At 52.2% G+C, this 27072-nt stretch overlaps 1 protein-coding gene across 2 annotated transcripts; it reads right to left on the bottom strand.

Moving 5' to 3' along the window:
• Positions 1 to 1004: 1004 nt before the first annotated feature.
• On the bottom strand, positions 1005 to 26854 carry Tpm4 (tropomyosin 4). Of its 2 annotated transcripts, XM_059244290.1 has the most exons (9): positions 26724 to 26854; positions 20060 to 20185; positions 15322 to 15455; positions 10760 to 10877; positions 9724 to 9794; positions 8072 to 8147; positions 7497 to 7559; positions 7347 to 7416; positions 1005 to 2549 (listed from the first exon to the last, which is right to left on the bottom strand). In XM_059244290.1, the coding sequence occupies exons 1-9, from the start codon at positions 26835 to 26837 to the stop codon at positions 2467 to 2469; spliced, it is 855 nt and encodes a 284-aa protein (XP_059100273.1). In that variant the 5' UTR covers positions 26838 to 26854; the 3' UTR covers positions 1005 to 2466. The 2 variants fall into 2 exon arrangements, with proteins under 2 accessions (XP_059100273.1, XP_059100274.1); XM_059244291.1 differs by lacking the exons at positions 20060 to 20185; positions 26724 to 26854 and adding an exon at positions 19652 to 19852.
• Positions 26855 to 27072: the final 218 nt, after the last annotated feature.

The following is a 27072-nucleotide window of genomic DNA, read 5'->3' as shown; positions in this document are numbered from 1 at the left end:
ACAGGAAGCCTGGTCCCAACAGGCCTTACGTTTTCCTAAATAGGACAGTAGAAACCTTTCTCTCACCATCTATTAACATCCTTCCCACTCTGCTCAACCCAGTTTAGGCAGGATTAGGAATCACAAAGGACAGGACATCCTGAGTGACAGAAGCCATGTGCTTTCACCTGAAGTATGGAGATTATCTTCTTTGTACCGTGAAGTCACAGTGTAAGGCAAAGAAGCTACTTGCTGAGCTCGTGGCAGTCTCCTTCACTTTACATTCTGCTAACATTTGTCGAAACAAAATGGTCTGTGTGCCTGCACATTCTAAAACACAGCTGGGATCTGTGGGGAAAGGCAATTGCTGCCAAGCCTGAAGATTCCAGAACCCAGATGGTGAAAGTAGAGAACCAGCTCCTCCAGGTTGTCCCCTCACCTCCATATACTCACCACTGTATGCACTTAAATGCACAAGTGCACCAACAACAAACATTAAAAAGAAATCTACACAACTCAACCCTAAAGACTTTATACCATTCCTTCCAAGGCTTGGGAAATGCAGAAGAGGGTGGAAACAATGTAAGAGCTGAAATGGAAAAGGGCTGGGAAATGACATCATCTGGGCAAGATATAGCCATCAGAATCGTAACTCTGAATTACTACGAAGTCCATACTAGGTCTGCACAAGAATGGGACAGTCAACAGCCAGGTGTTGATGGAGGGGCCTGGGAGCCCCATCCCTCAATGTGGAACTAGTTTGATGATAGATTCAGAAAAGGGAGGAATAGTTGTATACCCACTCATGATCCCACCAGGTTCCAGCAGAAAGTTCCAAACCTACAATCACAGATAGCCTTGGTTTAACTAAATATATTGCAAAGCAAAACCAAAATGAGACCGGTAGGGATGGAGATGGGGTGTAAAGGAGCAGGAAGGAAATAAGGGGTGTGTGTGGAATAACCAAATATATTCTATATATAACCACAACATGGTCAAGGAACTGAAAAATAAACCCATACACATTGTTTATGTAAAAATTTATTTGACCAAAATGTAGAAAAAGTGATATTATCACATATGATACAATTGCAAGAATCTAAAGAACAGAGTAGGTTTTATTCAACTGCACAGTTTGCTAAAAGTTCACCTCCCTGGTAGTGTGATGCTTAATAAATAGGAGTGAGGGGCAGGGGTTCAGATAAGCTAGAAGCAGGGTGATTTTCAGTCGGAATTGTAAACTCGAGTTGTCCCCATGCTGCTAGGGAATGTGGAATGTTTCAGTCTGAGATGTTAACTGAGAAAGCAAAACTACAACAGAGCAAAAAAAAAAAAAAAAAAAAAAAAAAAAAAAGTGCAGCCTACAGAATACTCCACATCCAGTTCAATCAGGAGTTTCTTGGTCTTTTACTAGTGTCATTCCCGAAGGAATTCAAGTCTTGGCAAAGACAAGCTTCCATTTGTTGTTCCCTGAACAATGGAGATGAAGTTTAACCACTTTCTTTTTCTATCACCTTGCTGCTGGAGAGACCTTTTGTTGCCCAGCATTTGTTATTAGAACAGTCTCCTCAATGTATTGATGGCTAACAGTCTTTTTGTTTGTTATTTGAGACAGGATCTCACCATGTAGCCCTGGTTGGCTTAAAACTCACTCTGTAGACCAGGCTGGCCTCAAACTCACAGAGATCCACCTGCCTCTGTCTCCCGAGTGCTGGGATTAAAGGTGTGCACCACTGTGCCTGGCTTTGCTAGCAGTCTTTGACATGACTGATCTGAAAAGGATTGGACTCTGCCATATTCCTTGCTGAGCATGTCATTAGACCACAGCAGACAAGTCCTGGAGTAAGACACTTGCTCCTCAGAGAACAATTTTGGAGTGAAAGGAAAATGTGCACGGAACAGCATCAAGGATCTGTCTGAAGATACATGGGCAATCACCCCACCATCCTCACTTGGAATGCTTAAAGGAAGTTTGTTCTGCACAGTGGAGTGTGGAGCCGGCTCGGCATGATCAGGCTTGACTTCCCATAGCAGCCCGTTTTTAATTTTTGCTCTAGGTGGAAAATTCCTACACTTTTTCTTGTGACAACCCCCAGCCTCCCATAACTTCCCCAACAGTGACCAGATACTATCAGATACTTGAGCCTGTGCTTGAAAGTGTGGGGCTGACTAATTCCCAGGAACCAAATGCCCTCAGCCTTAAGCAACTACACTCAGTGTGAAATTCCCTGCCTATTTTAAGAATAAATGCAATTTAAGAACAAGACTAGCTGAAGAAGCTGGTGCCATTTGAAAGGAAAAGGAAAGAAACATAAGTGGTGCTCAAAGCTTGTCTGATACAAAATATTTGGTCATGAATTCATTATCTGCTTGGCATTTCCAGCAAGGTGGAGACACAGTAACAAGAGGAACTTCTTATAAGAGAGGAAGACATGGCACACTCTCTGGAGTCGAGTTGATGTTGGAACAGGACTCTTCTGGTTTGGGTTATATACAGTTAAGTTCGTTTAGTGTCTGATCCAGTGTCTGATGTAAGCCCACATTCTCTTCTTTGGCCTGGGCAAGTTTTTCTGTTAAGGATTAAGACAGGAAGGAAAAATGAATTAATAAGCATCTTTGTTAAAGGAAGGAAAAGGGGGTCACCTCAAATTGTCAGTGAAAGTCACAGCTAAGAAAGTACTTTATGCTCTAATCACAGAGAATACCATGGAGTAATAGGTATCAAGGACTAAACAAGATAAAATATGGAATATTAGGCTGGGCGTGATAATGCATTATTTGAATCCTGGCACTCAGGAGGCAGGTAGATCTTAGTTTGAGACTAGCCTGATCTACACAGTAAGTTCCAGGCTAGCCAGAACTGTGTAGTTAGATCCTGTCTCAAAAACAAAAGCAAACAACAAGAATGTCTAGAAAGAGCCTGGCTTTGTGATGTATACCTGACACTCCAGCACATGTGACCCCGTCTCACCACCACCCCCAACCCAAAGAAAAATCCTGGGTTGGTAGGATTCCTCATCAAGAAAAGAAAAGGCACTTGTCGCCAGGCCCGATCATCAAGGTTTTACTTATTTATTTACTTATTCGAGATAGGGTTTCTCCTGAGACAGGGTTTTTCTATGTAGCCCTAGTTGTCCTGGAACTCACTCTATAGACCAGGCTGGCCTTGAACTCACAGAGATCCACTTGCTGGGTTTAAAGGTGTGCACCTCCCCTTCCATAATCAGTTTTATCTCTGGGACTCACATAATGGAAGGAAGAGAAGCGACTCCTACAACCTGTTTTCTGACCTCCACACATGTACTGTGGCACATGAGCACCTCCCCCACAAACATATAAACTACAAATAAAAATTTAACATCCCAAAGGTTTCATGAGATGAAAACTCAATTGATCAACTGCCCTGTATTTTCCTTTGCTAAACCCAGCAATCCTTGGGCCAGAGCACTTGGACTGAAGCCCTAAGTTGTACCATTAGAGTAAGCCATTTAACCTTTCCAGGCCTCAGTTTTCCCATCTGTGAAATGTAGAGAATAACACCAGTGTGTGTAATATAGGCCTTAGGAGAACTAACTAGGACATGCTTCAGAACTCAGGAGGTGCTATACACATAAAAGATTTTGGTCCTAGATACAGGAGACTTGTTAGGAAAATATAAAATCCTATAACCCATTTTTCTTTGCAGTGTCTGGAGATGACTGTTGTAATCCCAGGCACACAATGTTCACTGACTGTGTGCCTCTGGCACTGGAGTCAGATGCCAGGTAAATGACACAGGACTGAAACCTAAGTCAGACCGCAGGCAAACTACTCAATATCTGAGCTGGGTAAATAAACTTTAAAAAAGACAGGGGTGGCTTGTGAGATGGCCAAGGTTCCTGCTGCCAACCCTCAAGACCTGTGTTCCATCCCCAGGACCCACATGGTAGGAGAAACTTGATCCTTTCTGTGTGCTCCCTTCAACCCCAAATAAAGAAATAAATACAATAATTTGTAAAAGCTCTGCATGACCAAGCACGAGAGAAAACTCGTTTGTGTGAGTGATGGCCGATAAGGACCAGGCCAGGAGTCATTAAAATACTGGAAGAAAGTGAAAGACCTCTTAAACTGTGTGATAGGATCAACCTGGAAATTTTCAGAAAGAAAAACACCTCAGACTGCAGCCTCTCTATAGCCACAGAAGCTTTTATGTGACAAACTACTGTGACTGGCCCACCCAGCCCGGGTGAAGACTTGTTAACTGGATGCTCTTGGGCCAGCTGCTCTGTGTTCTTAGACAACCCCTGGTAATCCAGACTGCACCTTTGTTCAACGTTGCCCAGCTCAGTAATGAAGGTGGGATATAACCCAGGTCTTCTACTGTCAATCCTGGTCCCCCATTCCAGCATGTGTTGTTAATTAGGTCTGGGATGAAAGAGGCCCCTGTACCCCACTCCCAAAGTGCTCCTCCCTATCCTTGAGACCCTCAACACCGTTCAGACAGACAACAGGAAGGAGCTGAGCTCTATGGCACCAGTCTGTAGAAGCTCTTGTAGGGCTCTAGAATGATTAGACAGACAGGAAGGGATGGTTATTTCAAAGGGTGGAGGCTATTCATGTCTGGAAAAATGTCAGGGAAATACAGAGCAAACAACAAAAGCACGGTCTGTAATCTATCCCAGGGCCTATGCAAGACAAGGTATATAGGGCACGGTTTTAAAAATGCCCACCCCACCCCCCAAACAGGGTTTCTGTGTAGCCCTGGCTGTCCTAGAAGTTGTTCTGTAGACCAGGCTGGTCTCAAACTCACAGAGATCTGCCTGTTTCTCCCTCCCGAGTGCTGCTGGGATTAAAGGTATGCACCACCACCACCCTGCTTACAAAATGGGTTAATGTAAATGGCACACAGGAACCAGGAGGCTGGTGGTGGAGAGGTTAGAGTTGGCAAAATGAATCTTTCCAAGGTCGGTCAGAGGTCAACCTTGGCTGTTCTTCCTCAGAAGTCACCTATCTTTTGTGGTGTGTGTATCTGTGTGTAGGTGCCTGCAGAGGTCAGAAGAGGGTGCCATGTCCCCTGGAGCCGGGTTACATGTAGTTGTGAACTACTTGATCTGGATGCTGGGAAATGTACTTGGGTCCTTCGAAAGAGCAAGTGGTCTTAACCATGTCTCCAGCCTTCTTACCTTGCTTTTTTGAGACATGGTCTGTCCCTGCCAGAAACTCACTCAGTAGGCTAGACAAGATGGCCAGCAAGCCCCAGGGATCTTATTTCCCCTCTCCCCATTGCTGACTCTACAAGCCCAAGTCACATCCTAGCCTTTTTACCTTATTTACCGGGACTGAATTCAGGTCCTCATGCTTGAAAAGCAAGCACTGTAACTGACCAAACAAACAAACGTACATGTTTTAGGGGTGATATGAGGTATTGGTGGTGATGAGATCTGGATGCATCTCTGTCACAATCTTCAGTCATGTTAAGCATGAACTTTCAGTGCCTACACTTCCCCTGGTTATCCCAAGTACTATGGAAACGTGCTCACCTTGGAACTCGGGAAAAACCCCGCTTTATTGCTTGTCCCCCCCCCCCCCACTTCTGTGTATGTGCACATATGTGCATACCCCTTGTGCACATGCAGAGTACAGAGGCTCTATCACTCAACCCAGACAGGGTTTCATACCAAACCTGGAGCTAGGCAGGCAGCCAGGGAGCCCCGATGATCCTGTCTCCACCACTTTCCACCCCTGAGTGCTGGAGTTATATTATCGTGGGACTATGTCCAGCTTTCATGTGGGAGCTGGGGATTTGAACTTGGATCTTCCTGCTTGCTCAGCAAGCACTCTTACGGAGTCATCTTCCTTCCCCAACCTCTCTTCGGGAGGGTATGTGTGAGACAGGATCTGGCTATGTTGCTCAGACTTCAAATTCAAATCCTCATGTCAGCCTCCAAATGCCCAGTACCTTTGTTTCTTTGTCAATACATCAGGTTCACCTTCCCTCTACTGCTAATGGGTGTTATATCCCTTGTGTGACTCCCTCTCCCCAGGGACAGGGCATTGGCTGACTGTTCCCTAGACAGTGGAGATGTGGGGACTCAGGTCATCAGCCTCAGTGTAACAGACAGAACAAGAGTTGAATTGCAACCACTTGAATTCATAGCCCGAACCCCAATCAAGGGTAGCCTCCTTTTTTTTTGCTGACTCATCAGACACTCTATTAAGAAACAATGACTAGGTTCCCACTCTGATTAGCTACTGCTGTGTTTCAGGACTCCTGCCAGATTGGCTTTTGGAATTATTTTCAGAAAAGGACCACGTGGGCATCATTTTTCTTTGGGTAAAGAGAGCCTCTACCTCTCATCCCAGCCATGGTCAAAGGCACCTTGTTCCAGCTCAAAGATGAGGTGGCAAGGACAGAAGATGGAGATGGCCTGTTGTCATTCTAGTCAGAGTCTGACACATGGAAAAAGGCCAGGAGGTGGGTCCCTGGAGTGCCGAGGCAGCAGAGGCAGGAGGCCACCGGGAGATGGCTGACCCAAGGTGCCCTCAGAGAGAGGTTTGGTCACTGAGGGCTCGTTCAGATCCCTCATGATAGCTATTTCCTTGAGCTTTTGGGCGCTGTCTACATGGTGGTGTCCCCAGGGAGGGAGTCGAAGAGAGGAGACAGAGGGCTGAGATGAACAGTGTAGACAAACAGGAGGAGAAAGTGAGAAAAGAGAGTGTGACTAGGACAGTTGAGCCCCATGTCAAACAAACAGCTATGGAGTGACTCAGGGGAGGTCTCAGGTTCTGGACCGGAGTAGCCTAGATGAACTCTTAAAATAATGGTGAGCTAGGCCTGACAGCACACGCCTTTAATCCCAGCACTTGGGAGGCAGAGGCAAGGCCAGCCTGGTCTACACTGTAAGACCCTGTTTTAAGATAAATAGCTCCCACTACCATCACCACTGGGCCCAAGATGACTTCTGATGATCTAATGACGTCGTCCTGCATAGGTCACCCTTTGGAATGGAGCATTTTCCCTTATATGGATAAGGGATATGAAGAATGAGTTTCACTCCCCTTCCTGGATGAGACAGCCTGGAGGATCCCAACTGGAATTTCCGTGCTCTATCTTGAAGAATAATAAAGTCACTTCAAGAAATGCTGAGTTGTGTGTGGCCCCAGGGAACCGAGGCCCTGCAGGCCCCTTTTTCCTTTTCTTCACACTAAGATAAATAAGCCTGGCCTCTGGGAGAGAGGCCAGCAAGAACCAGAGGCATTTAAAAAATGCAAGGCATCTCTGTGAGAATTCTGAAGACCTCACTGTGGAAACAAAGGCCAGCTCTGTCCCTCCACAGACCCCCTCACCCAACTTTTCATGTGTCACTTAGGGAGGTGGAGATTCCTACCTTCCAGGTCATCGATTGTCTTCTCCAATTTGGAAACTGTCCTCTCTGCAAATTCAGCTCGGGTCTCAGCCTAGGGGAGAAGAGAGTCACCACCCTGTTTCAGATCAGCTCCTCAAAAAGCAGGGCATGGCTGGGTGTAGCCACACTCACCTCCTTCAGCTTGTCAGACAGAAGCTTAATTTCTTCTTCATATTTATCCTCCTTTTCAGAATACTGTGGGAGAAACCAAAAGGCAGTTCTTATAAAGGGGGGAAGGAGCCTGGAGAGGGCTCAGAGGTTAAGAGCTCCTGAAGCTTTTACGGAGGGCCGTGTTCAGTTCTCTGCACCCGCACGGAGGCTCACAGTCACTCGTAACTTCGGGGCCAGGGAACCTGACGTCCCTGTAGTGCAGGCACACATGGCAGGCAAAAACACTTATGCACATGAAATAAATAAATACTCTCAAAAAGGAAGAAAGAGCTGGGTGGTGACTCAGCGGGAGTCACCTGGCTGGAGGACCCCAGCATCCACATAAAGGCTGTGTGGTTGTGGCAGCCCATCGGCGGGGATGGGATCCCTGGAGCAAGCTGGCTAGCTAGACTAGCCAAACAGATGAGCTTCAGGTGAGAAACTCTGCCTCGGCAAGGCTCCCACTAACAAAGGTCTGCATGCTGACACCCTGGCATATGCCAGGCCACCTAGACTGAAGAACAGGACAAAACGCAGCAAGCTCCCCTCCACCTGACCTTTTCAGAAGCAGCCTCCAGTGACTTGAGGTTGTTAGTGACATTCTTGAGCTCCTCTTCCAGGTCACCACACTTTCTGCACCAAGACAAAAGATGTGTGTTTTCTCTTACATTCCCTTCCAAGAAGCCTCCGTTCCCCAGGGAATGCTGGGAGCTTAGCAAACCCTCTCCTGCCAGGTACAGGCAGAGGCAGGGCAGGAGGGCACTTGGAGGGTTTGTAAAGCAAACTGGGCATCTGCCAGGGATGAGGCAATAGGGACTTGTGAAATCTGTGACTGGCTGGGCTTTCTCAGGAAGGTGTGCAAAGGAGATGAGGGCGGGAGGTGGGAGATGGCATTCAGAGTTCATACCGGACACTCCAGGAAGCAAGCCTAGAATGCACCTGTGAAACCAGGGTGCTCCCAGCCCTGCAGGGCTCTCTGTGGAGCTGGATCCCCGGTCCAAGGCCAAGGGGAGAGGTGTTTTGTTTGTTGGGACCTGTGGGATTCTAGCTGAGCTACCCCAATTGGAATGAGTCAGGCACCAATACCAATATCAGAAGCAAAGCCCTCAAACACGTGGGGCACCTGCAATCTACAGACAGCATTCTGAAGATCACATGGCCTGGCTGGGTGTGTGAAGTTAAGGCAGGAAAGTCCAAGTTCCAGGCCAGCCTGGCTATAAAGTGAAACCTTGTCTCAAAAATAAAAACAGCCAATAAGGAACGCTGAGGAAGAGGGGAGGGGGATGTAAGAGCCAGAGGATGGGCAGGAGAGCTAGGAAACTGTCTTCTGTACAGGGTTACTGCAAACCCACAGCTGCAGTGGCCACCCACACAAGACCTGCACAGGAGGGCCTGACAACATTCCGTCATGGAGGAGGTGTGGGCTCAGGAGGCCCGCCCTCCCAAGTAGCTATCAGCAGTCAATGGCCTCTGGGGGAGGAGGAGCTACATTTCTTAGTGGGGTAAACAACCCCTACCCATGCTCATGCTAATATGTATGTCTAATAACTATAGAGGTCACACACAAGAAGAAATGGGAGTTAGGAGGGGGCACACTGAGAAAAGGGTCAGTGGGAGAGGGATAAAGGAGGGTGTAGGGGGTGTGATATAAACAAAGTAAAATGTGTGTGTATACATACATAAATAAAATTGTGAGGAACAAAAATGTAAAAGCTCAGTGTGGTTGCACGCCTGTCATCCCAGCAGTCTAGAGGCAGAGGCAGGAGGATCAGGCATTCCAGGCAACAAGAGACCCTGAATCAAACAAACAAAAACCAAAAAAAACCCAAAAAACAAAAAACAAAAAACAACAACAAAAAAAAACCCCACAAAACAAAAAAACCCAGAAATCAAAGCAAAGCACAGTAGCCTTGGCTGGGAGCGGGAAATCTGGGCCCTCTATGCTGTCCTGGGGTCTCAACTCAATTTCCCAGTTTCTTGATGGGAAAAGGACCCAGCAAAGCTTCCCTTGGTAGTAAGAACCATCAGTAACCATGTTCTCTCAGCTGATAAGCAAAAAAGGAGGGATGAGCCCTGAACCCTGGATGCCCAAGTCCTTGAGCAGAGGCCCCAGCAACAGGCAATTCCCAGCACAGCCCACTCCCCCTCCTCCCTCCTCCCTCCTCCCCCTGGAGCCGGATGAGCAGCTCAGCCCCGTTCTGCCACTTACAGTTCGGACACCTCCGCACGCTCCTCTGCTCTCTCCAGCTCACCCTCCAGGATGACCAACTTACGCGCCACCTACAAAGACAGAAGGGCCAGCTGAGACCCATCCCCACTACCAGGTCATTTCCTTGCAGATGTTGGTCCCTCGAAATCTAAGAGCTCTGGAGCCTGCAAGGGATGGAAACATCTCAGGTCTCCGAAGTGAGGCAGGCAAGGGGAAGGTAGAGCTGAGTCACTGACTGGAGGAAGAAGGACCAGAGCCCAGTGTGGTGGTGACACTGTCATTCCTGTTAGGGAGGTCCAGTTTCAAAAACACAACAAAACCAGGCATGATGGCTTGCAATCCCAACATTTGGGGGCAGAGGCAAAAGAATCTGGAATTAAAGGTCACCCCTGGCTATATAAAGGGAGTTGGAGGCCAGCCTGAGATTCCTTAGACCCTTTCTCTAAAACCAAAATTCAGCCACGTAGAGTGTGGTTCATGCCTATAATCCCAGCACTTTGGAATTGGAGGCAGGAGGATTAGGACTTCAGAGGCCATCCTTACATTCTTCTCTGTATGGGGAGAACAGCCTGGACTGCAGAAGAACCTTTCTCAGAAAAAAAAAGACAAGATAGCCAGGCATAGGGGTTCACGCCTATAATTCCAGCACTTGGGAAGCTGAGGCAGTAGACACAGAGTCAAGAGTTCATGGCTAGCCCGGGCAGCCTGGGCGAGTGTGTAAGCCTATGTCCACGAAGATAAAAAAGTGGCAGCAGAGCCTGACTGGCAGGCATGACCACAGTATCTGCCAACTGGTCTCACATCCAGCTTAAGGGACGAGAGGAGGGAGCTGATCAGTTGGTCTCCAGCAACTCAAACAAGTGGCCGCAGGACTTTTTTTGGCACCCATCAAGATAGCTTCCCAGCCAAGTGGCTGTGCCTGGAAACACAGATGTTCCCGCAGAGGCAATCGTCCTGAGTGTGGGCTTCCCCTGGGCTCCTATCGGCAGCACCATTTCCTCCCACTTCCTGCGGCCACCCCGCCGGCCCCACTCACCTCCTCGTACTTGCGGTCGGCCTCCTCGGCGATGTGCTTGGCCTCTTTGAGCTGCATCTCCTGGATCTCCATCTTCTCCTCGTCTTTCATGGCTCGGTTCTCTATCACCTTCATGCCTCTGCAAACGGGGTGGGGTGTGAGAGCCAGGTCCTCAAATGCCTCCACCCGGGACCCAGGCAAGGATGAAGACCTGCTGTCAACTTCCACATTCATTTCACCGAGAAGCCCTCTGGTGCTGGGCACTGAAGCCAGGCCCGCTGCAAGAGCAGCAGGTGCTCTTAACTGCAGAGCCGGCTCTCCAGCCCGTGATATCTTTTTGAGACAGGTCTCTCACTGGACCTGGAGCTTGCTGCTCTCTACAGACTGGCTGCCATGGAACCCCAGGCCATGGCCAAAGGCCTTCAGTCTTTTGCCTCTCCAGTGCCGGGATTAGACACACACACCCATATCAGCTTTTATGTGGGGGTGGGTACACTAAGTCAGGTTCTCAGGCTTGTGCAGCAAGCACTCAACCATGGACAATCTCCCCAGACTCACTTTTACTTCTTTGGGACAGGGTCTCATATACCCCACGCTGACCTCAAACTCACTGTGCAGTGAAGGGTAGCTTTGAATTCCTGATCCCCCTGCCTCGACCTCCTCGGTGTTGGGGTGACGGGCTTGCATCACCACACCTGGCTTATGTGGTGTTGAGGATTGAACCCAGCTTTGTGGATGCCAGGTAAGAATTCTTATCAACTGAGCTCCAATCCTACCTCCCAACACCCCTTTCATCAGGTCTTAGAAGACGGGGTTTTGCTACCTAGCCCAGGCTACACCCGCCTCAGCCTTTGGGAGCACTGTAATGACAGACATGCATCACTACCATGTCTGGTGGATCTCCAGCTTTCAAAATCACACCATGCAGGGGGTCTACTATCCCCACTTCACAGACAAAAGAAACTGAGGCAGAGAAAGGCTCAAGGTTATGGAGCTGCTAGGCAGCAGAACTGGCCCCACTCCTCAGGGTGCACCCATGTTCGTTTCCTCTCCAGGAGACAGGCCTGAGCATCAGCAGTCAGTATGGAGTGTGCCGCCACACCTGCGGGAATGTGGAGGAGCAGGTGTAGTGGGAACCGAGGGGAGAGCCACAGAGGGCTTTCCGGAGCCCTTATCTACACGAGGCTCAGCTAAGCGTAAGACGAGAACTGGAGGAGCCTGGCAGGTGAGTGGCCCGTGTCTGTCATCTCAGCACTTGGGAGACTGAGACAGGCCTTTGGGTTGCAGGCAAGCCTGGCTCTATAGCAGGATCTTGTTTCAATAAAACAAAAGTTTAAAAAAAAAAAAAAGGCAAACAATGAAGCCAGAGTTTCACTGTGTGTGGTGGTGCACACCTTCAGTCCCAGCTCTCAAGAGGCGGAAGCAAGGGGATCTCTGAGTTCCATCCAGGCTAGTCAGAGCTATACAGTGAGACTTTGTGTTAAAATTATAAAAAGAGAAACAAAGAAACAACCTCCAAACCAATCAACTAACCAACCAAAACCAAAAACACACCCCAGAGTCACAGGAGTGAAAGAACAAGTCCATGCCCAGGATGGGCGGGATGTTTATGCTGGGGGGAGGGGGGGGAAAGGGAATTACTGGAAGCTTCCAAAACCAGGGCTGAATGGAAATAAAACGAACAAGCTGCCGTGCAAAGACCACAGGGAAGCACAGGGAAGGCAGGCACAATGCGGGCAGCCAAACTGCTCAGAATAAACTAGTTTTCAAAGGCGTGCTCCACCATACCTGGCTTTCAAGATAAACTTTTTTTTTTTTTTTTTTTTTTTTTTTGGACATGCAGGGGCTAGAACTCAGTGCAGTGTGAATGCTAAGCAAGAGTCCTACCACTAAGGCCCACCCGCAACCTTTGTGCACAGCCACAGCACAAACGGGAGATTCCTTATGCAACAGGCCACCATTAAAAGGAGGGCACACTAGATTCGCCGGAAATGACCCCCTGTCCCTGGGTAGAAGGGATAGAGGATGCATATGGACTTCCTGTTTGGACTTGGATCCCACCTTTAAGATATCTCATTATGCACATGCAAAAATCCCCAAATCTAGAAACAACCAAACTCCTAAGTACTTTCTGTCCCAAGCATTTCAGATAAAGGACACCCAGGTCAGAAAGAATGACGTCCGAGGGCAGCCACAACAACTCAGCTGCCTCAGCAGAGCTTGCTCTCGCTGAGCTGCGTGGAGCAGAGGCAGTCATGGGGATCCGCGACGGCTGTGGGCCAAATGCTTTCCCACAAGCCTGAGACCCGCTCCTGCTCCCCAGCACCACATAAAAACCTCTGCTGGGGAGGTGGGGACAGCATTCCTGGAGCTCCTGTCCACTGAGACCCTGTCTCAAAAAACAAGGTGGAGATAGCGCAGTGGGAACAGCGTTTGTCACCACCAGTCTGACGAAGGGGGGCACCCACTCCTACGAGATGTTCTGACCTCCACATACGCGCTGTGGCACACACAAATGAAATACAATCAATTGGGGCAGGGAGGGGGGGGCACCGGGCACTGGGCACTCTTTTTGATTCCGGCACTCGGGAGGCAGAGGAATGTGGATCTCTGTGAGTTCTAGACCAGCCTGGTCTACACAGGAAGTTCCCGGACAGTCAGGACCCTGTTTCAGACACACACACACACACACACACACACACACACACACACACACACACGTACGCACGTTATTAAAACTGTGGTGTATGACAAAACACCTGATTTATTTATTATTATAATTCTACATTTATTTGTGTGTGAGCGCATGCGCCCCAGCAAGTGTGGAAGTTGTAAAACACCTGCAGGGTGTTTTACACTTCCAGTGTGGGTCCCAGGCACCAACTGAGCTCAGGTTGTCACACTTGGCAGCAAGTGCTTTTACCCACTGAGCCATCTCACTGGTGTTGTTTTTGGTTTTTAATACTCATTTTATTTTTAACTCTGTGTGTGTGTGTGTGTGTCTGTGTCTGTGTGTGTGTGTGTGTGTGTGTGTGTGTGTGTGTGTGTGCAGGTAGGTGTACACAGAAGTCAGAGGTACTATGTTCACTGGAGTTCATGTTATAGGCAGTTGTGAGCTGCCCAATATGGGCACTGTGTGTGTTCAGGGTGTGCACATCTGTGCCATGGACAACTTGCAGGAGGTTGGTTCTCTCCTTCCACCATGTGAGACCCAGGAGTGAATTTAGGTCATGAGACTTGGCAGCAAGTGCCTCTACCCACTAGACCACCTCGACAGCCCAAGTGGACTAGTGCGGAGTATAGAGCCCGGGCCTCTCACAGGCTAGGCAGGCGCTCACCACTGAGCAGCACCCCAGATCCTAGCTGGTGTCTAGTGTCTGCTTCATGTTCACAGCAGCACAATCTGCACTCAGGTCTTTGGGAGGAATGTATACTGGGAAACCTTCAGTGCTGGGCCGGCCACCCTGTCCATGGCTCCTGTAACCATGCAGCAGTCTGCCCTCCAAGCCGAGATACACCAGAGTCACTCACTCCAGAGGATGGTGGGACAGAGCTCCCTGTGGAAGCCTTTTGGCACAGACACTACCAGAGCAGCACAATCAGCTGCACACACAGTGATGGCTGGTTATGCACTGTCCCCAAAATACAGCTGTGGTCATCCGGAAGCCTAAAGCTTGCCACAGCAATGGGAACCGCCATCCATTCAGGCATACGGCAGAGATCTGCACCCCTGATCCTGGGACAAAGTGTGCACTGCTACGCTGCCCATCCACCTTTACTTCCTCTTTTCTCCACATCATCTAGAAACTCTGTTTTCTCTAGAACGGGGACCAAAGGCACCCTGGCTTCCCCAGAAAGCAGCAGCACACTGACGCCCCAGCCCCACACCTGCTCATTTCTGCTTTTCTCCGCCTGCTGGAATGTGTTCTCCTAGGCCATCATCAAAACAAAACAACAACCAACACAAGCTGGGCACATGGGGGACCGTCTGTCACCCCAGCATTCAGGTAGCTGAGGCAGGAAGGTTGCTAGGAGTTGAGGCCAGCCTGGGCTACATGGGTAGACCCTGCCTCAAACAGAATAAAACAGAAAAGGGAATTAAAAACAAAAACAACAACAACAAAATAAATCCCCCAAATCACCACATAGTGTGGTGTTTACAGGGCTGTCACACATCTGTAAAACCCCACTGGCTTTCCCTTCAGCTCTGAGGTCACTAGCACCATTTCAAATCCAAAATTTATGTGTAATATGGAGGCCAGAGGAGGATGTCAGGTGTCCTGTTTATCACTCTGTCTTTTTCCCTTGAGACAGGGTCTCTCACTGAACCTGGAGGTAGGCTGGCAGCCACCGGGCACCAGTGTCCTCCTGTGTAAACACAACAGGCTTTTCACACGGGTGTTGAGGATTCAAGCACTTATATACTGAGCCATCAACCCTCACACACACCTTTTTAAAAGTCAGGAAGGGCCTCCTGGGGCCCAGGCTGGCCTGGAACTCCCGATCCTCCCCAGCGGTGGGCCCACAGGGGTGCCACCACACCTGGCTCCATCCCCAGTTTCCCCCAGGTCGGAGCATCCTACCTCTCGCTCTCGTCTGCTGCCTTCTCTGCCTCCTCCAGCTTCTGCAGGGCTGTGGCCAGTCGCTCCTGAGCGCGGTCCAGCTCCTCCTCCACCAGCTGGATGCGGCGGTTGAGAGCAGCCACATCTCCTTCAGCCTGGGAAGTCAGAGGTGCAGCCATGAGAAGTGGCATGCTGGCGAGCAGCAGCCCCCCCCCCCCCTTCCCTCAGTGACCCGGATGCCCTGCCACAGCCCACCCAGGGGCCCAGGCTCAACAGAATTCACTCTCATCTGAATTTAAATTTGATTTTTAAAAAATTATTGATCTGTGAGACAAGGCCTCACGAATTGACCAGGCTGGTCTCCAACTCAGGGAATCCTCCTGCTTCAGTCTCCCAGGTGCTGACACTATTGGCAAGTCACAGCACCCAGCCTCTCTGGAGAACATAACATTTCAGTCTCCTGAAAACTTTGAGGAATTCACTCTGTGACTGATGGCCAACCAAGTCAGCAGAGAGACCACCCGCACAACTATCACGTGCCGAATAAGAATCTAAGTGCGCCAGGCGGTGGTGGCACATGCCTTTAATCCCAGCACTCGGGAGGCAGAGGCAGGCGGATCTTTGTGAGTTCGAGGCCAGCCTGGTCTCCAAAGCGAGTTTCAGGAAAGGCGCAAAGCTACACAGAGAAACCCTGTCTCGAAAAACCAAAAAAAAAAAAAAAAAAAAAAGAATCTAAGTGCAACAGGAAAAAAAAAAAACAAAACAAAAAAACAAGCCAGGGGCGGCTCCCTTGGAAGGCAGAGGCAGGCGGATCTCTGTGAGTTCCAGGCCAGCCAGAGATACACAGTGAGACCCTGTCTCCAAAAAAGAAAGGAAGAAAGAAAAGTTAGGCCTGGTGCTATATGCCCAACTCTCTGAGTAGTGCCACTAGCTTTCTGGTGTTTTTGCTGTTTGTGGTTGCTCTTGTCGTAGTTGGAGAGGGACCCGGGGCCTTGTGCACACACACTCACAAGCACACTGCCCTGGAGCTGCACTCCAGCACCGTTAGCAGGCTTTCCAGGGGCCCTTTCACACACAGCATGCAGAAGAGCAGGAGCTCTGGGGTCAAGTGGCAGCTTGTGTCACTCTCTGTACCTGTATCTCTCAGACTGAACACTTCACAGGACTAAGGGTTATGACCAAAGCATGGCTCACCCCAAACACGGGGAAAGACTGTGGGGCAGGGTGGAAGCGCTTACTGCTACTCTTTGTCATTATTTTTCTGAATTACACTCATTCGGAGTGTGTGTGTGTGTGTGTGTGTGTGTGTGTGTGTGTGTGTGTGTGTAAGAGGGGACCTGTGTGGCTGTCAGAGGACAACTTTTGGGAGTTGGTTCTTCCACTCCACCATGTCCTGGGATTCAAACTCAAGGCAGTATAGCTGTTGGCAAGCACCTTTAACAACTGAGCCATCTTCCTGGCCCTGGCTTCACACAAAGTCCATCAGTGCACTGGTTTTGTTCAGTGACTTGGGGCTGGTAAGTACCTTCTCACTCTGTCCCTCAGAAGCTTGGAGGGCAGGCCAGTCACCTAGGGATGGCCACCCTCAAGAAGGAGCACAGAAAGTTGGTCACATAAGATTCAATTAGCAGGGCATGGACACATGCCTGTGATCCCAGCTCCAAGCGAATGAAGCTGAAGGACAAATCATTTCAGGCTAGCCTGGATTACTATATAGCAAGTTCCTCAGCCAAAGTACCAGAAGGAGGGCGAGCTGGGGAGCTGGGGAGCTGGGGAGCTGGCTCAGGAGGTAACAGGTATCGTTGCACAGCATAAAGACCTGAGCTTAAATTCCATCACACACATCTTAAAAATGCATGCGTGGGTGCATGGGATTCAGCTGAAGGAGACACAGGAAGTCAGGCTATCAGCTTCCTTTCAGGGATAACCACTACAAGGGGGCAGTTATAAAAATCAGGGAGAGTCTGGGTCCTCCCAGCCCCAGCTTCCAGAGCAGGGAAAGTAACATAACAAGGCCAGGCTGCCTGTCAACACACAGACAAAAAAAAAAGTTTCTGACCTGTGACCCCCACCTCCCAACATCAATGTGTGCCTGTGTGTCTCAGGTATCTCCTCCCACTATGTGGGTCCTGGGGATTGAACTCAGGTCATCAGCCTTGGTGGCAAGAACCTTTACCCAGAGAAACCATCTCGGTGCACACGGGTGCCTCCTTTTAAGTCTTGAACCTCAATGCCTCTCGCATTCCAACAGCTAGGGCAGGGTTGGTTCCCGCCCAGTTCAGTTTCTAGTATATTTAGCAGAAGTATGCAACTAGGACTACTATCTAATTTGTTAACTTTTGTCATTTCCCAAAAAGAACCTTGCACCCATCTGCAGTCAATATTTTTTTCAGCCATGGTCTCATGTAGTCCAGGCTGGCCTTAACTACATAGGGTGGCCTTGAACTTCTGATTTCCCTGCCTCAACCTCTCAAGCGCTGAGACTGCCTCATCCAGTTCACCCAGTCCTGGAGATGGACCTGGGCTTCGTGCAGGCCAAGCAAACTCTGAGCCACTCAGGGACGGCCCCAGCCTCTAGAGTAGCTGGGGGCTACAGAGGAGCAAGGCCACACCCAGGGAGTAATCAACTTTCACGGTCACACTGAGTTTCTTGATTCAGTTGTCTCAAAGAAAAGAAAGAAATTAGATTGATGAAGCACATTCTGAATCTTGGCACATTTTCAACTGCTTAAAATCGAAAGAGCTTTCGTTCATAAGCATGCACTAACGGCAGAGCATGCGGGCACGCGCGTGCCACACACACACACACACACACACACACTCACGCTCTTTCTCTCTCTCTCTCCCTCTCCCCGCCCCCCAGGCTAGTCATCCTGAGTACCGCCTCTTCCTGCAATCAAAGCCTTCCACGGGCTACAAAGGGTTTCCCTTATAAGGTAAAAGAGGCTCTCTAGATACTTGTGGCCAAGGAACAGGAAGACGTCGGTTAATCACACAAAAATCTAAATGAAACCAGCTGTTGGGACACAGGCCCAGAAGTCTGCCACAGCCCCCGCCCCCCATTTCTGGTCTGGGTGCTTCTGGCCTGGAATCAACTTGAGACGTCTTTCCACAGGGAAGAGAAGCACACTTTGTCACACGAAGTTTTTAAGAAGCCCCAAGTTTTGCAAAAAAGCATCCCCCGCATCCCACCCCCAGGCCGCCAAATTCCTGGCTTGGCTGGAGACTCGGGGCCATTTTGGAGCTGTCTCGGGTGGGACTGGAGTGTGAAAGGCCAGAACAGCTACTGTGTGGAGCTTCCACCCGGTTCTGAGGCTTCCTCCAGCCCAAGAGGCCCTGGAGGGATTCAAGGTTTCCACTCAGGCCAGGCTGTCGCCCAGACCGCCTTGGGAGGAGTCCAGGCGGTGCCAGCGGAGCCAACTCTACCTGGCCTGGCAGTTTCTGGGGTCCTCGCCCTGAGTCCCTACACTCTGGCTTTCAGGGGCCCTGGACGTCCCCCCAACACCCCTCCCTTGTCTGAGAGGCTCCTTAGCCAGCAAACGCGGCTCTAGTACCCAGGCTGGGGTCTCTCAGAGCCGCGGAAGCGTCTGGAATGCCTCTCTCTAGTCGGTCTGGCCACCCTCCTCTTTTAGAGGACTTTTGGGGAGAGAAACGCGAATCGAGTGGTTTGTGGGTGTCAGAGCTGGGTTAGAACCCAGATCTGCCTCCGGCCCCGGGCTTGACCCAGGGATGAAGAGGAGGAGGTGCGGAGGCCGCTTCCTCTTTCGGAGCTATTTATGCACCCGGGTCCCCGGACTCCCCGCGAAGGCGCATAGAGTGGGCGCTCCGACCTTGGCGGGTGGAGAGGCCCTGGCGGGTATTCCCAGGGGCTCGGGGAGACAAGGTGGGGGGGGGGTGCGGCAGGCCTGCGCCCTGATACTCCTGCCTCCCACCCCGCCCTCAGCCGACACGTCGCGGCCGCACCCCAGGGACGCGCCGGGAAAGTTCGGGCGCGAAGGAGCGAGAGCGCGCGCCGCCCCCGCCCCCACCGCGGTCGGGCCGCAGACAATGGGAGCGCGGGGTTCGCCCGGCCGCCCCACGCCGGACTGCTCCGCGCCCCTACCCCCCCCATTTCCCGCCCAGTCGGCGTACGGCGCCCGCTCGGGGGTCCCGGGGTGCGGATGACCCAGGCGGAGGACCGAAGGAGGGAGGGGGACAGGGAGGGAAGGAGGAAGGGAGGGAGGGAGAGCTGGGAGCGCACGGAGCCGGGAAGAAAGGAGGGCGCGCGGGCCCGGGAGCGCGCGGGGCCGCAGCGCCGGACGAAAGCGGGGGTCGCGCGGGGCTCGGGACGGCGCGGGCCCGGGTCGCTCACTTTCTCGCGCCGCTCGCGCTCGCCGTCCAGCTCGCGCTGCAGGCCCTGCGCGCGGTCCTCCGCGTCGTCCGCCTGCTGCTGCAGGGCCTGGATCTTGCGCTTCACCGCCTCCAGCGAGTTGAGGCCGGCCATGGCGCGCTCGCTCCGCTGGGCTCCGGCGACAGCTGGGCGGCCGCGCCCGGGCCCGCGAGCCTTGGCCACGCCGGGGCCGCCCCCGCCTCTCCCCGCCCCCCGGCCGCTGCCTTCGGGCCGATGAGGTCACCCCGGCCGGCCCGCGACGTCAGCACCGGGCGGGGGGGGGGGGAGGGCTGACGTCGGCACCGCTGGCCGCCGCTGCCCTGGGGGCTCCTCGCCCTCCCGCGCGGCCCGCCCCGCCTTGCCCGAGCGGGCGCCCGCAGCCGCGCTTACATCGGAGGCTTTCTTCTCCGCCAGCTCTAGCTTTTCCTGCGCGTCCTTCAGGTCCTCCGAGTGCCTGTCCAGCTCGTCCTCCGTGCCCTTGAGTTTCTTCTGGAGGTGCGTCAGCTCCTCTTCTACCTGGGGACACAGAGGAGAACGAGTCAGCCTAAGGGTGTGGGTCCCAGCTCTCTGGGCCTCAGTTTCCTTATCTGTAAAGTATGGACGTGGTGGTGCACGCCTGTCGCCCAGCGTTTGGGAGGCTGAGGCAGGGGGATCCGGAGTTTGAGGCCCTGCCAAGAAACATAAAGCCTTTATGAGCTGGCGAAGTGGCTCAGCGGGTAAAGGAGCTTGCCGCCAAGCCTGACACCACCAGGAATCCATCCACAGAACCCACTGCCACAGCCGACCTCACACACGCGGCCCCCCCCATTAATGTAGAAAGTAAAAAGTATATATAGGTGGATCTCTTACAGAGGGCACAGGTTTGATTCCCAGCTCCTGTTCCAGGGGATCAACACCCTCCTCTGGCCTCCATGACACCGTTGCATACAGGCAAAACATCCATACACATAAAATAAAAATGAATCATACACACATTGCAGAGTGTGTACTACTGAATTTTTAGTGAGACTCACCAGCGTCCCCACTCTCTTGAGGAAGTCAGAGCCTCACTACAAATTCGATTTTGCATTGCCATTTTCGGAATTCGGCCTTCAGGGGATCGTTTAAACAAAGTGGAGCCTCTGGGTCTCTCACCGAATTTTACAGTCAGAGAGACGAAGTTTCTGGTCATGTGCAGGCCCATCTCCCCACAGAACCTTCTGTGGCTCCCCATTGCTCTGGAGAGCCCTGAACCTGTTCCGGTGCCTGGCTTTGAGGGCGCTGGAAGAGACTCACCCCGCAGAGACTGATTCCCATCAAAACTCAAGTCTCTCTCCTCCAATTTTTGCACATTTGCTGTGACTCTGTTTTCATTAACACGTACGCCCCTTAACCTTCTCCAGACCTTAGTCCTGTTAGTCCTGAGGGTCTGTCCCCGACTTCCCGTTCTCTCTCACAGTCACCCAGCTCTTCAGAGTTGGCTCAGGAAGGCACCCACCCAGCCTCCATGACACCTCCTAGCTGCCAGGGCCACTCCTGTGTCTACTCCAGTGGATCGACTGGTGCGGCCTACTGCGTCACCCCAAATGCTGTCTGTGGCCCCAAGCAGGCAGCACTCACTGTCCTGACTCCCTCAGCAGGAATCACAGAGGGTGGTGCCTTTCCCTTGGTTGCCCAGCACAGGACTGGAACCCGGTTCTCAAGGTAAACTTGTTGGGGACACAGGAAGGCTGATCTCTGTGGACAGTAAGTTAACTAAGATGATAACCAGCTGAACACGAGAATGTGTGTGTGTGTGTGTGTGTGTGTGTGTGTGTGTGAGAGAGAGAGAGAGAGAGAGAGAGAGAGAGAGAGCAAGCAAGCAGGCAAGAGAACATTAAATGCTGTCTACCTTTTTTCCCCTTTTTTTTTTTTGTTTTTTGTTTTTTGTTTTTCAAGACAGGATTTCACTCTGTAGCTGTGGCTGTACTGGGACTCACTTTGTACACCAGGCTGGCCTTGAATTCACAAAGATGCTGCCTCCTGAGTGCTGGGACTAAAGGCCTGCACCACCGTGCCTGACTGCCGTCCACTCTCTTTAATTTTTATTTTTGGAGACAGGGTCTCACTGTGTGGGTCAGGCTGGCCCCGAGCTCTCAGAGATCTGCTGCCTCTGCGTCCTGACACTGGGATTAATGCTCTGTTCTCTTCTCTCCCAGGGGCAGTGAGTTGGAAGAGGGGCCACCTGGGAGGTCCTGAGGCACTCCTGGGTGGGTAGGAATAAAGCCCACCCTGGGGGGCGGGAGGCAGGCCTGACACAGGGGCTCAGCTGAAGTCACCCACGAGTCCCAGATGAGGCCCAGCAGAGTGCAGGCCCAGCTGGCTTGTGTGACATCCCAAGGCCACCCCAACACAGTCCCAGTCTGTCACTGTGATGGATTTGACTGGACCATCCCATTGTCCCTAGCACTTGACCTCTGCGCAGAAAGCCTGAAGTCTGGCTCCCAGCCCCAGACTTTTCTGACCTTAGTTTCCCCATCTGCAGAATGGAAACCTTTGTCTGGTGGACTCTGAACACTCTAGGGCAGGAAGCTGTCTTTGACTAAGAGAGTGAGTCATTTTCCTTAAAGACACCTCCCAGAGCAGGGCTGGCCCTCACCCCCCTGTCTTCCTTCTGGACTTGTGGAGTGGAGTATTTATTGAGCACCTACTGTATGCCAAGCATGGGTACTCTCAGTGTGAAACAGATTTGACCCCACTGGACTCAGAGGCTATAGAGAAAGTTTTAGGGGTTTTTGTATGCTGAGAGAAAGAGAGAGAGGGGGGGGGGGGAGAGAGAGAGGGAGAGAGATATATTGTGTGTGTTCACATGAGGGCAGGCGCCTGCAGTTGTGAGTTGTCTGACCCAGGTGCTGGCAACTGAATTCAGGTCCTCTGTAAGAACGGCCAGTGCTGTTAACCACGTGCCCGCAGCTCCAGCCTGTTTGTTTTTTTGAGGCAGGGTCTCGTGTAGCCCAGGGTGTCCTCCAGCAGCCAGGGATGAGCTTGAATTCCTGACCCTTCTGCCTTCACCTCCAGAGTGCTGGGGTGACAGGCATGCGTCCCCTCACCTGACTGGGTGCCCGACTGAGTTCCTGATGTTTTGGGAGACAGTAGATAGACTGTCGGAAACGTAGACAGACTTACAGGCTCCCCGAAGCCTCATGTTACAGCAAACTGAGTCCCCGAAAGGGGAAGGGACTCCAGGCTCACACAAGTAGAACTTGGACGTCAGTGCTGGTTTGACTGCAAGGCTCTGCTGTGGACACCTTCGGCTGTCAGCCCACCCTATCCCCACTGTCCTCAGCCTCCTCCCTCCGGCATCCTGAGGCTGGGGATGTCACTGAGGGCCAGGTTTGCAGCTGAAGTCACCACGGGCCCCAGCAGCAGAACACAGCAGGAAGTGATCTTTGGTATGTGTGTGGTATATATGTGTGTACGGATGTGTGTGGAGGTGTGTGGAGGTGTGTGGAGGTGTGTGGAGGTGTGTGGAGGTGTGTGGAGGTGTGTGGATGTGTGTGGAGGTGTGTGGAGGTGTGTGGATGTGTGTGGAGGTGTGTGGATGTGTGTGGAGGTGTGTGGATGTGTGTGGATGTGTGTGGAGGTGTGTGGAGGTGTGTGGATGTGTGTGGATGTGTGTGGAGGTGTGTGGAGGTGTGTGGAGGTGTGTGGAGGTGTGTGGAGGTGTGTGGAGGTGTGTGCTGTGTGCTTGCCTATGTGGAAGACCGGTTAATATCAGACATCTGCTTCTGTTGCTCTCCACTCCGTGTTTTTTGAGGTGGGGTCTCTCAATGGAACTGGAGTCCACTAGTTCGGTTAGCCTCCCAGGGCAGGGAGCCCGATCCCCAGTGCTGGGGTTACAGGCGTGCCCTGCTGTTCTGGACTTTTACATGGGATCTGGGATCCAAACTCAGGTCCTCATGCTGTGTGGCCAGCACTACCCACTCTGCCATCTCCCCAGCCCCCAGGGGTTCATTGGCTAGATTGGTGACACACTCCAAAGCCTCCAGCGGTAGGAGGTGGGTATGAAAAATAAACAGATCCCACAGGAACTGGGTCATTTTCCTTTTGTCCAAACTTCATGCACAAAGTGTGTGGGTGTGCAGCTTTTCCTGGCCAGCCACTGTGCTTTGGGCCTCAGTTTCCCTTCCAGTAAAGTGGTCATAGGATACACAGTTTAGTGAGGTGGAGGCAGGATGTGGGGTCAAAGGGCAGCGGTAACGGATGTTGCTGCCCTGAGCTGGGAGTGGGCAGGAAACAGCCGGGCCAGTTTTCCATCCTACGTCCACACTGGGCAGGCACAGCCAGGAACCGGATCTGGCTGGAGGTCCCTGGGGGTACAGGGGCAGGAGTTGGTTCAGATGGGTCCTGATTGGCTCCCTCTGTCATCCCACAGTGTTAGGCCTTCTTGGGAAGGGGAGTCCATGTTGGTATACATACCCACCCCACAGCCTCTATCATCAGGCAGGACTCAACCTTCTGACCCAGCATCCCAAGATTTCACTAAGGGCTCACAGACGGTGGCCTGCAGCCAGGTACAGTGGTGGACACCTGGCAGGAGGATCGCTGTGGGTTTCAGGCCAGTCTGTGCTGCCTAGTTGGGTCACGTGTCAAAAAACCATACCAGGGAGGTGACGCAGTGAATAAGGGTACCCAAGCCAAGCCTGAGAACCTGAGTTCAGTCCCAGGACCAGGTGGAAGGAAAGAACCAAGTCCTAAAAGTTGTCCTCGGAGCTTCACATGTGTGCCCCTCCCCCAAACACAAAACAGACAAATCAAATGAGAGAGACCTGGATTTGAACCCAAGTCAGCCCTAGCAGGTTGCTTGAGAAAAAGACTTGGAAAATATAGAAGGAAAAAAAAAATCTGGGCTGGGGAGATGGCTCAGTGGGTAAGAACACTTACAGCACATGATGATCTGAGTTCAAATCCCCAGCACCCATATAACACACACACACACACACACACACACACACACACACACGCACGCACGCACACACACACACACACACACACACACACACACACGCCTCATATGGAGGAACACTGGCTCTTACCAGCCGCCAGGCTAGCTCCAGGGCCAGTGAGAGACCCCGCCTCCAGGGGATAAGGCAGAGGGTGCTACATCGGACACAGGTGTCTTCCTCTGCCATCTGGGACAGACTATGTACCCCCCCCACACACACACACAGACAGACAAATCCAGCGAGAAGCAGGACAAATTGTCACTATTTTGGTCACAGAGCTGGCTGGGGACTATGACACTCTTCTCTTTTGAGGTCTAGGTTCCCTTGGGAGATTCGCTAGACCAACCTGTCAGTCACAGTTAGTGAGAAGTGGAGCCACAGACTCACTTTTCTCTTTCCCAATCCAAGCGCTTCATGACGAGGGCTTTCAGGGTTGGGCGAAGCACAGTGTTCACACACCACACAGATACGGCCAGGCAGTCTAGACTAGGACAGGGCTACTGTGTTTGCCAGGGAGGGGCTCCAGGGAAGGAGGAGGGGTGGAGTCAGCCTACACAGATGTGCCACACAGGCTCTCTGGGCAGTCCTGGGACAGTGGGGGGTGGGGAGGCCCAAAGGGGAAGTCAGGCGGGGCAGGATATAACCCCACATTTATTGAGTGCTTACTCCGAGCCAGGCACTGGGCCAAGGGTTTCACCTGCACAGTCACCCATGAGCCTCCGTGTGAGCTGGGGAGGTGGCTCTGTGACTTCCCCACCTTACAGGGAGGTCACAAAGGCACAGAGAACTGGAGGTGCTTGTCCCTGGGCACACAGTAATGAAGTCTTCTGTCTAAACCAACTAATCCCTGGCCTGTGCAGGGACTCGAGTTTGGTGTCACCATCCTGGGGGACCCCTGGGCTTATCTGAGGCTGCAGATGCCCCTGTGGTGGGGTACGCACTGAGGGCAGAGTGGGATGGTGCCGGAGTGAGTGCCTTCCTCCCTCCCACTGGGGCTCTGGACACAACATTGAAACAACTGAATTTGCTCTGCCAGGGTCACTGCACTGACTGCTTGTGAGTGCTGAGCCTGGTCAGTGTCCACTGCCTGCCCCCACCCCCACGCCAGCTCTCCAGGGAATCCCCATGCCAAGGCCTCCTGGGCATCTGCTCCCAGAGTACTCAAGGCTCCTCTTCCCGGAACCCAGACTCCTCCTGGCCACTCTGTAGCAGGTCACAGGTCACCTCTCTCCACACACATCCACTCTTTTTAGGATGCTGTTACAAATGGGGACACACTGATACACTTAACCTAGACACGCAGGCACTCACACAGGACAATGGCCATCCTGGTAACACCTCATGGATGCAAGTCCAGACACTACAGCCCCAATAAGATATGATCATCCTGCGGCTGTGACGGAAGCACACAGACAGACAGACAGACAGACGTCTTATCTTCCTCACCCCGGATCCTGTACGACGTTCACACACCACACAGATGTGAGCACACACGCTGGAGGTAGGCACAGGGAGAGGAGCCTCCACACGCAGCCGTGCTGACTCACACCCTGACTGCCAGGTCCGCTTCCTTCTCACTTTCTCAGACTCCCTCTGAGCATGCTACAGCCAGTGTCAGTGTCGCTCTGCTCTGGCACCCAGGGGCTCTGGAGACCACAGCCCAGCAAGTGCCACTGTCGCTTCTGCTGTATGAGAGATCGACCTGGCTGCTGCCCACAGCCTCCTAGGAAGAACAGGGCTCCCCTCGTCTTTTCTTTGTTAGAAAACCACACATCCCAGTGTCGTGGTGCAAGCGTGGAGGTCAGCGGGCCGCTGGCTGGAGGTGTTTTCTTCTCCCACCATGTAGACCCCAGGGACTGAAGGCAGGTCTTCTGTCTTGGATGCAGGCCCCTTTACCACTGAGCCATCTCCCCAGCTGGTACCCTTGCCTATTCTAATACAGGGCATTAGCCCCACTCTCCCGGCAGTGTCCAGGCCCCAGAGTTCCTGGGATGCTCACCCTCAGGCCCAGCCTGAGACAGCAGAAGGAGTCAGCACAGAGAGGATACTCGGCAGCCCGGAAGCAGCCCAGCGTGGCACAAGGCTCTTACTTGCTTGCACTTGTCCTCAGCTGTTTTCTTGTCCGCCTCGGCCTGTTCGGCACGGTCGATGGCGTTCTCCTTATCCAGCTTCAGCATCTGCATCTTCTTCTTGATGGCCTCCATGGCTTCTGCGGGGTGTGGGCACGGGACTGTGTGAGCAGCCCTGGGTGGAGGACCAGGCCTTATAGGCCTTGCGTGCCCGCCCCCCTGCGGGCGAGTCTTGGAGGAGGCCCAAGTCTGCTGCCGGCCGGGCCAGCCGCCACTCGCTCGCAGGCTCGCACTCAGGAGGATTTGGCCAGCTCACCTGCCCGAAGACCTTGCCTTATTTGGGTCTAGGCTTTTCTTAAAGAAAGAAAGA

Source organism: Peromyscus eremicus, chromosome 17 (genome assembly GCF_949786415.1).
Source record: "Peromyscus eremicus chromosome 17, PerEre_H2_v1, whole genome shotgun sequence".
Taxonomy (NCBI): Eukaryota; Metazoa; Chordata; class Mammalia; order Rodentia; family Cricetidae; genus Peromyscus; species Peromyscus eremicus.
The sequence above is the reverse complement of the archived record's forward strand: the minus strand, read 5'-3'. Positions and strand labels throughout refer to the sequence as shown.

Bases quoted from the DNA above. Each gene is read 5' to 3' on its own strand.
- Tpm4 (XM_059244290.1), bottom strand. From the start codon at position 26,837: ATGGAGGCCATCAAGAAGAAGATGCAGATGCTGAAGCTGGATAAGGAG. The intron at 7,560-8,071 runs GTCAGGTGGAGG...TTTCTCCCACAG, and splicing joins TGGAGGCTGCTTCTGAAAAG to TATTCTGAAAAGGAGGATAA. The intron at 2,550-7,346 runs GTAGGAATCTCC...AATCCTTAACAG, and splicing joins GACAATCGATGACCTGGAAG to AAAAACTTGCCCAGGCCAAA.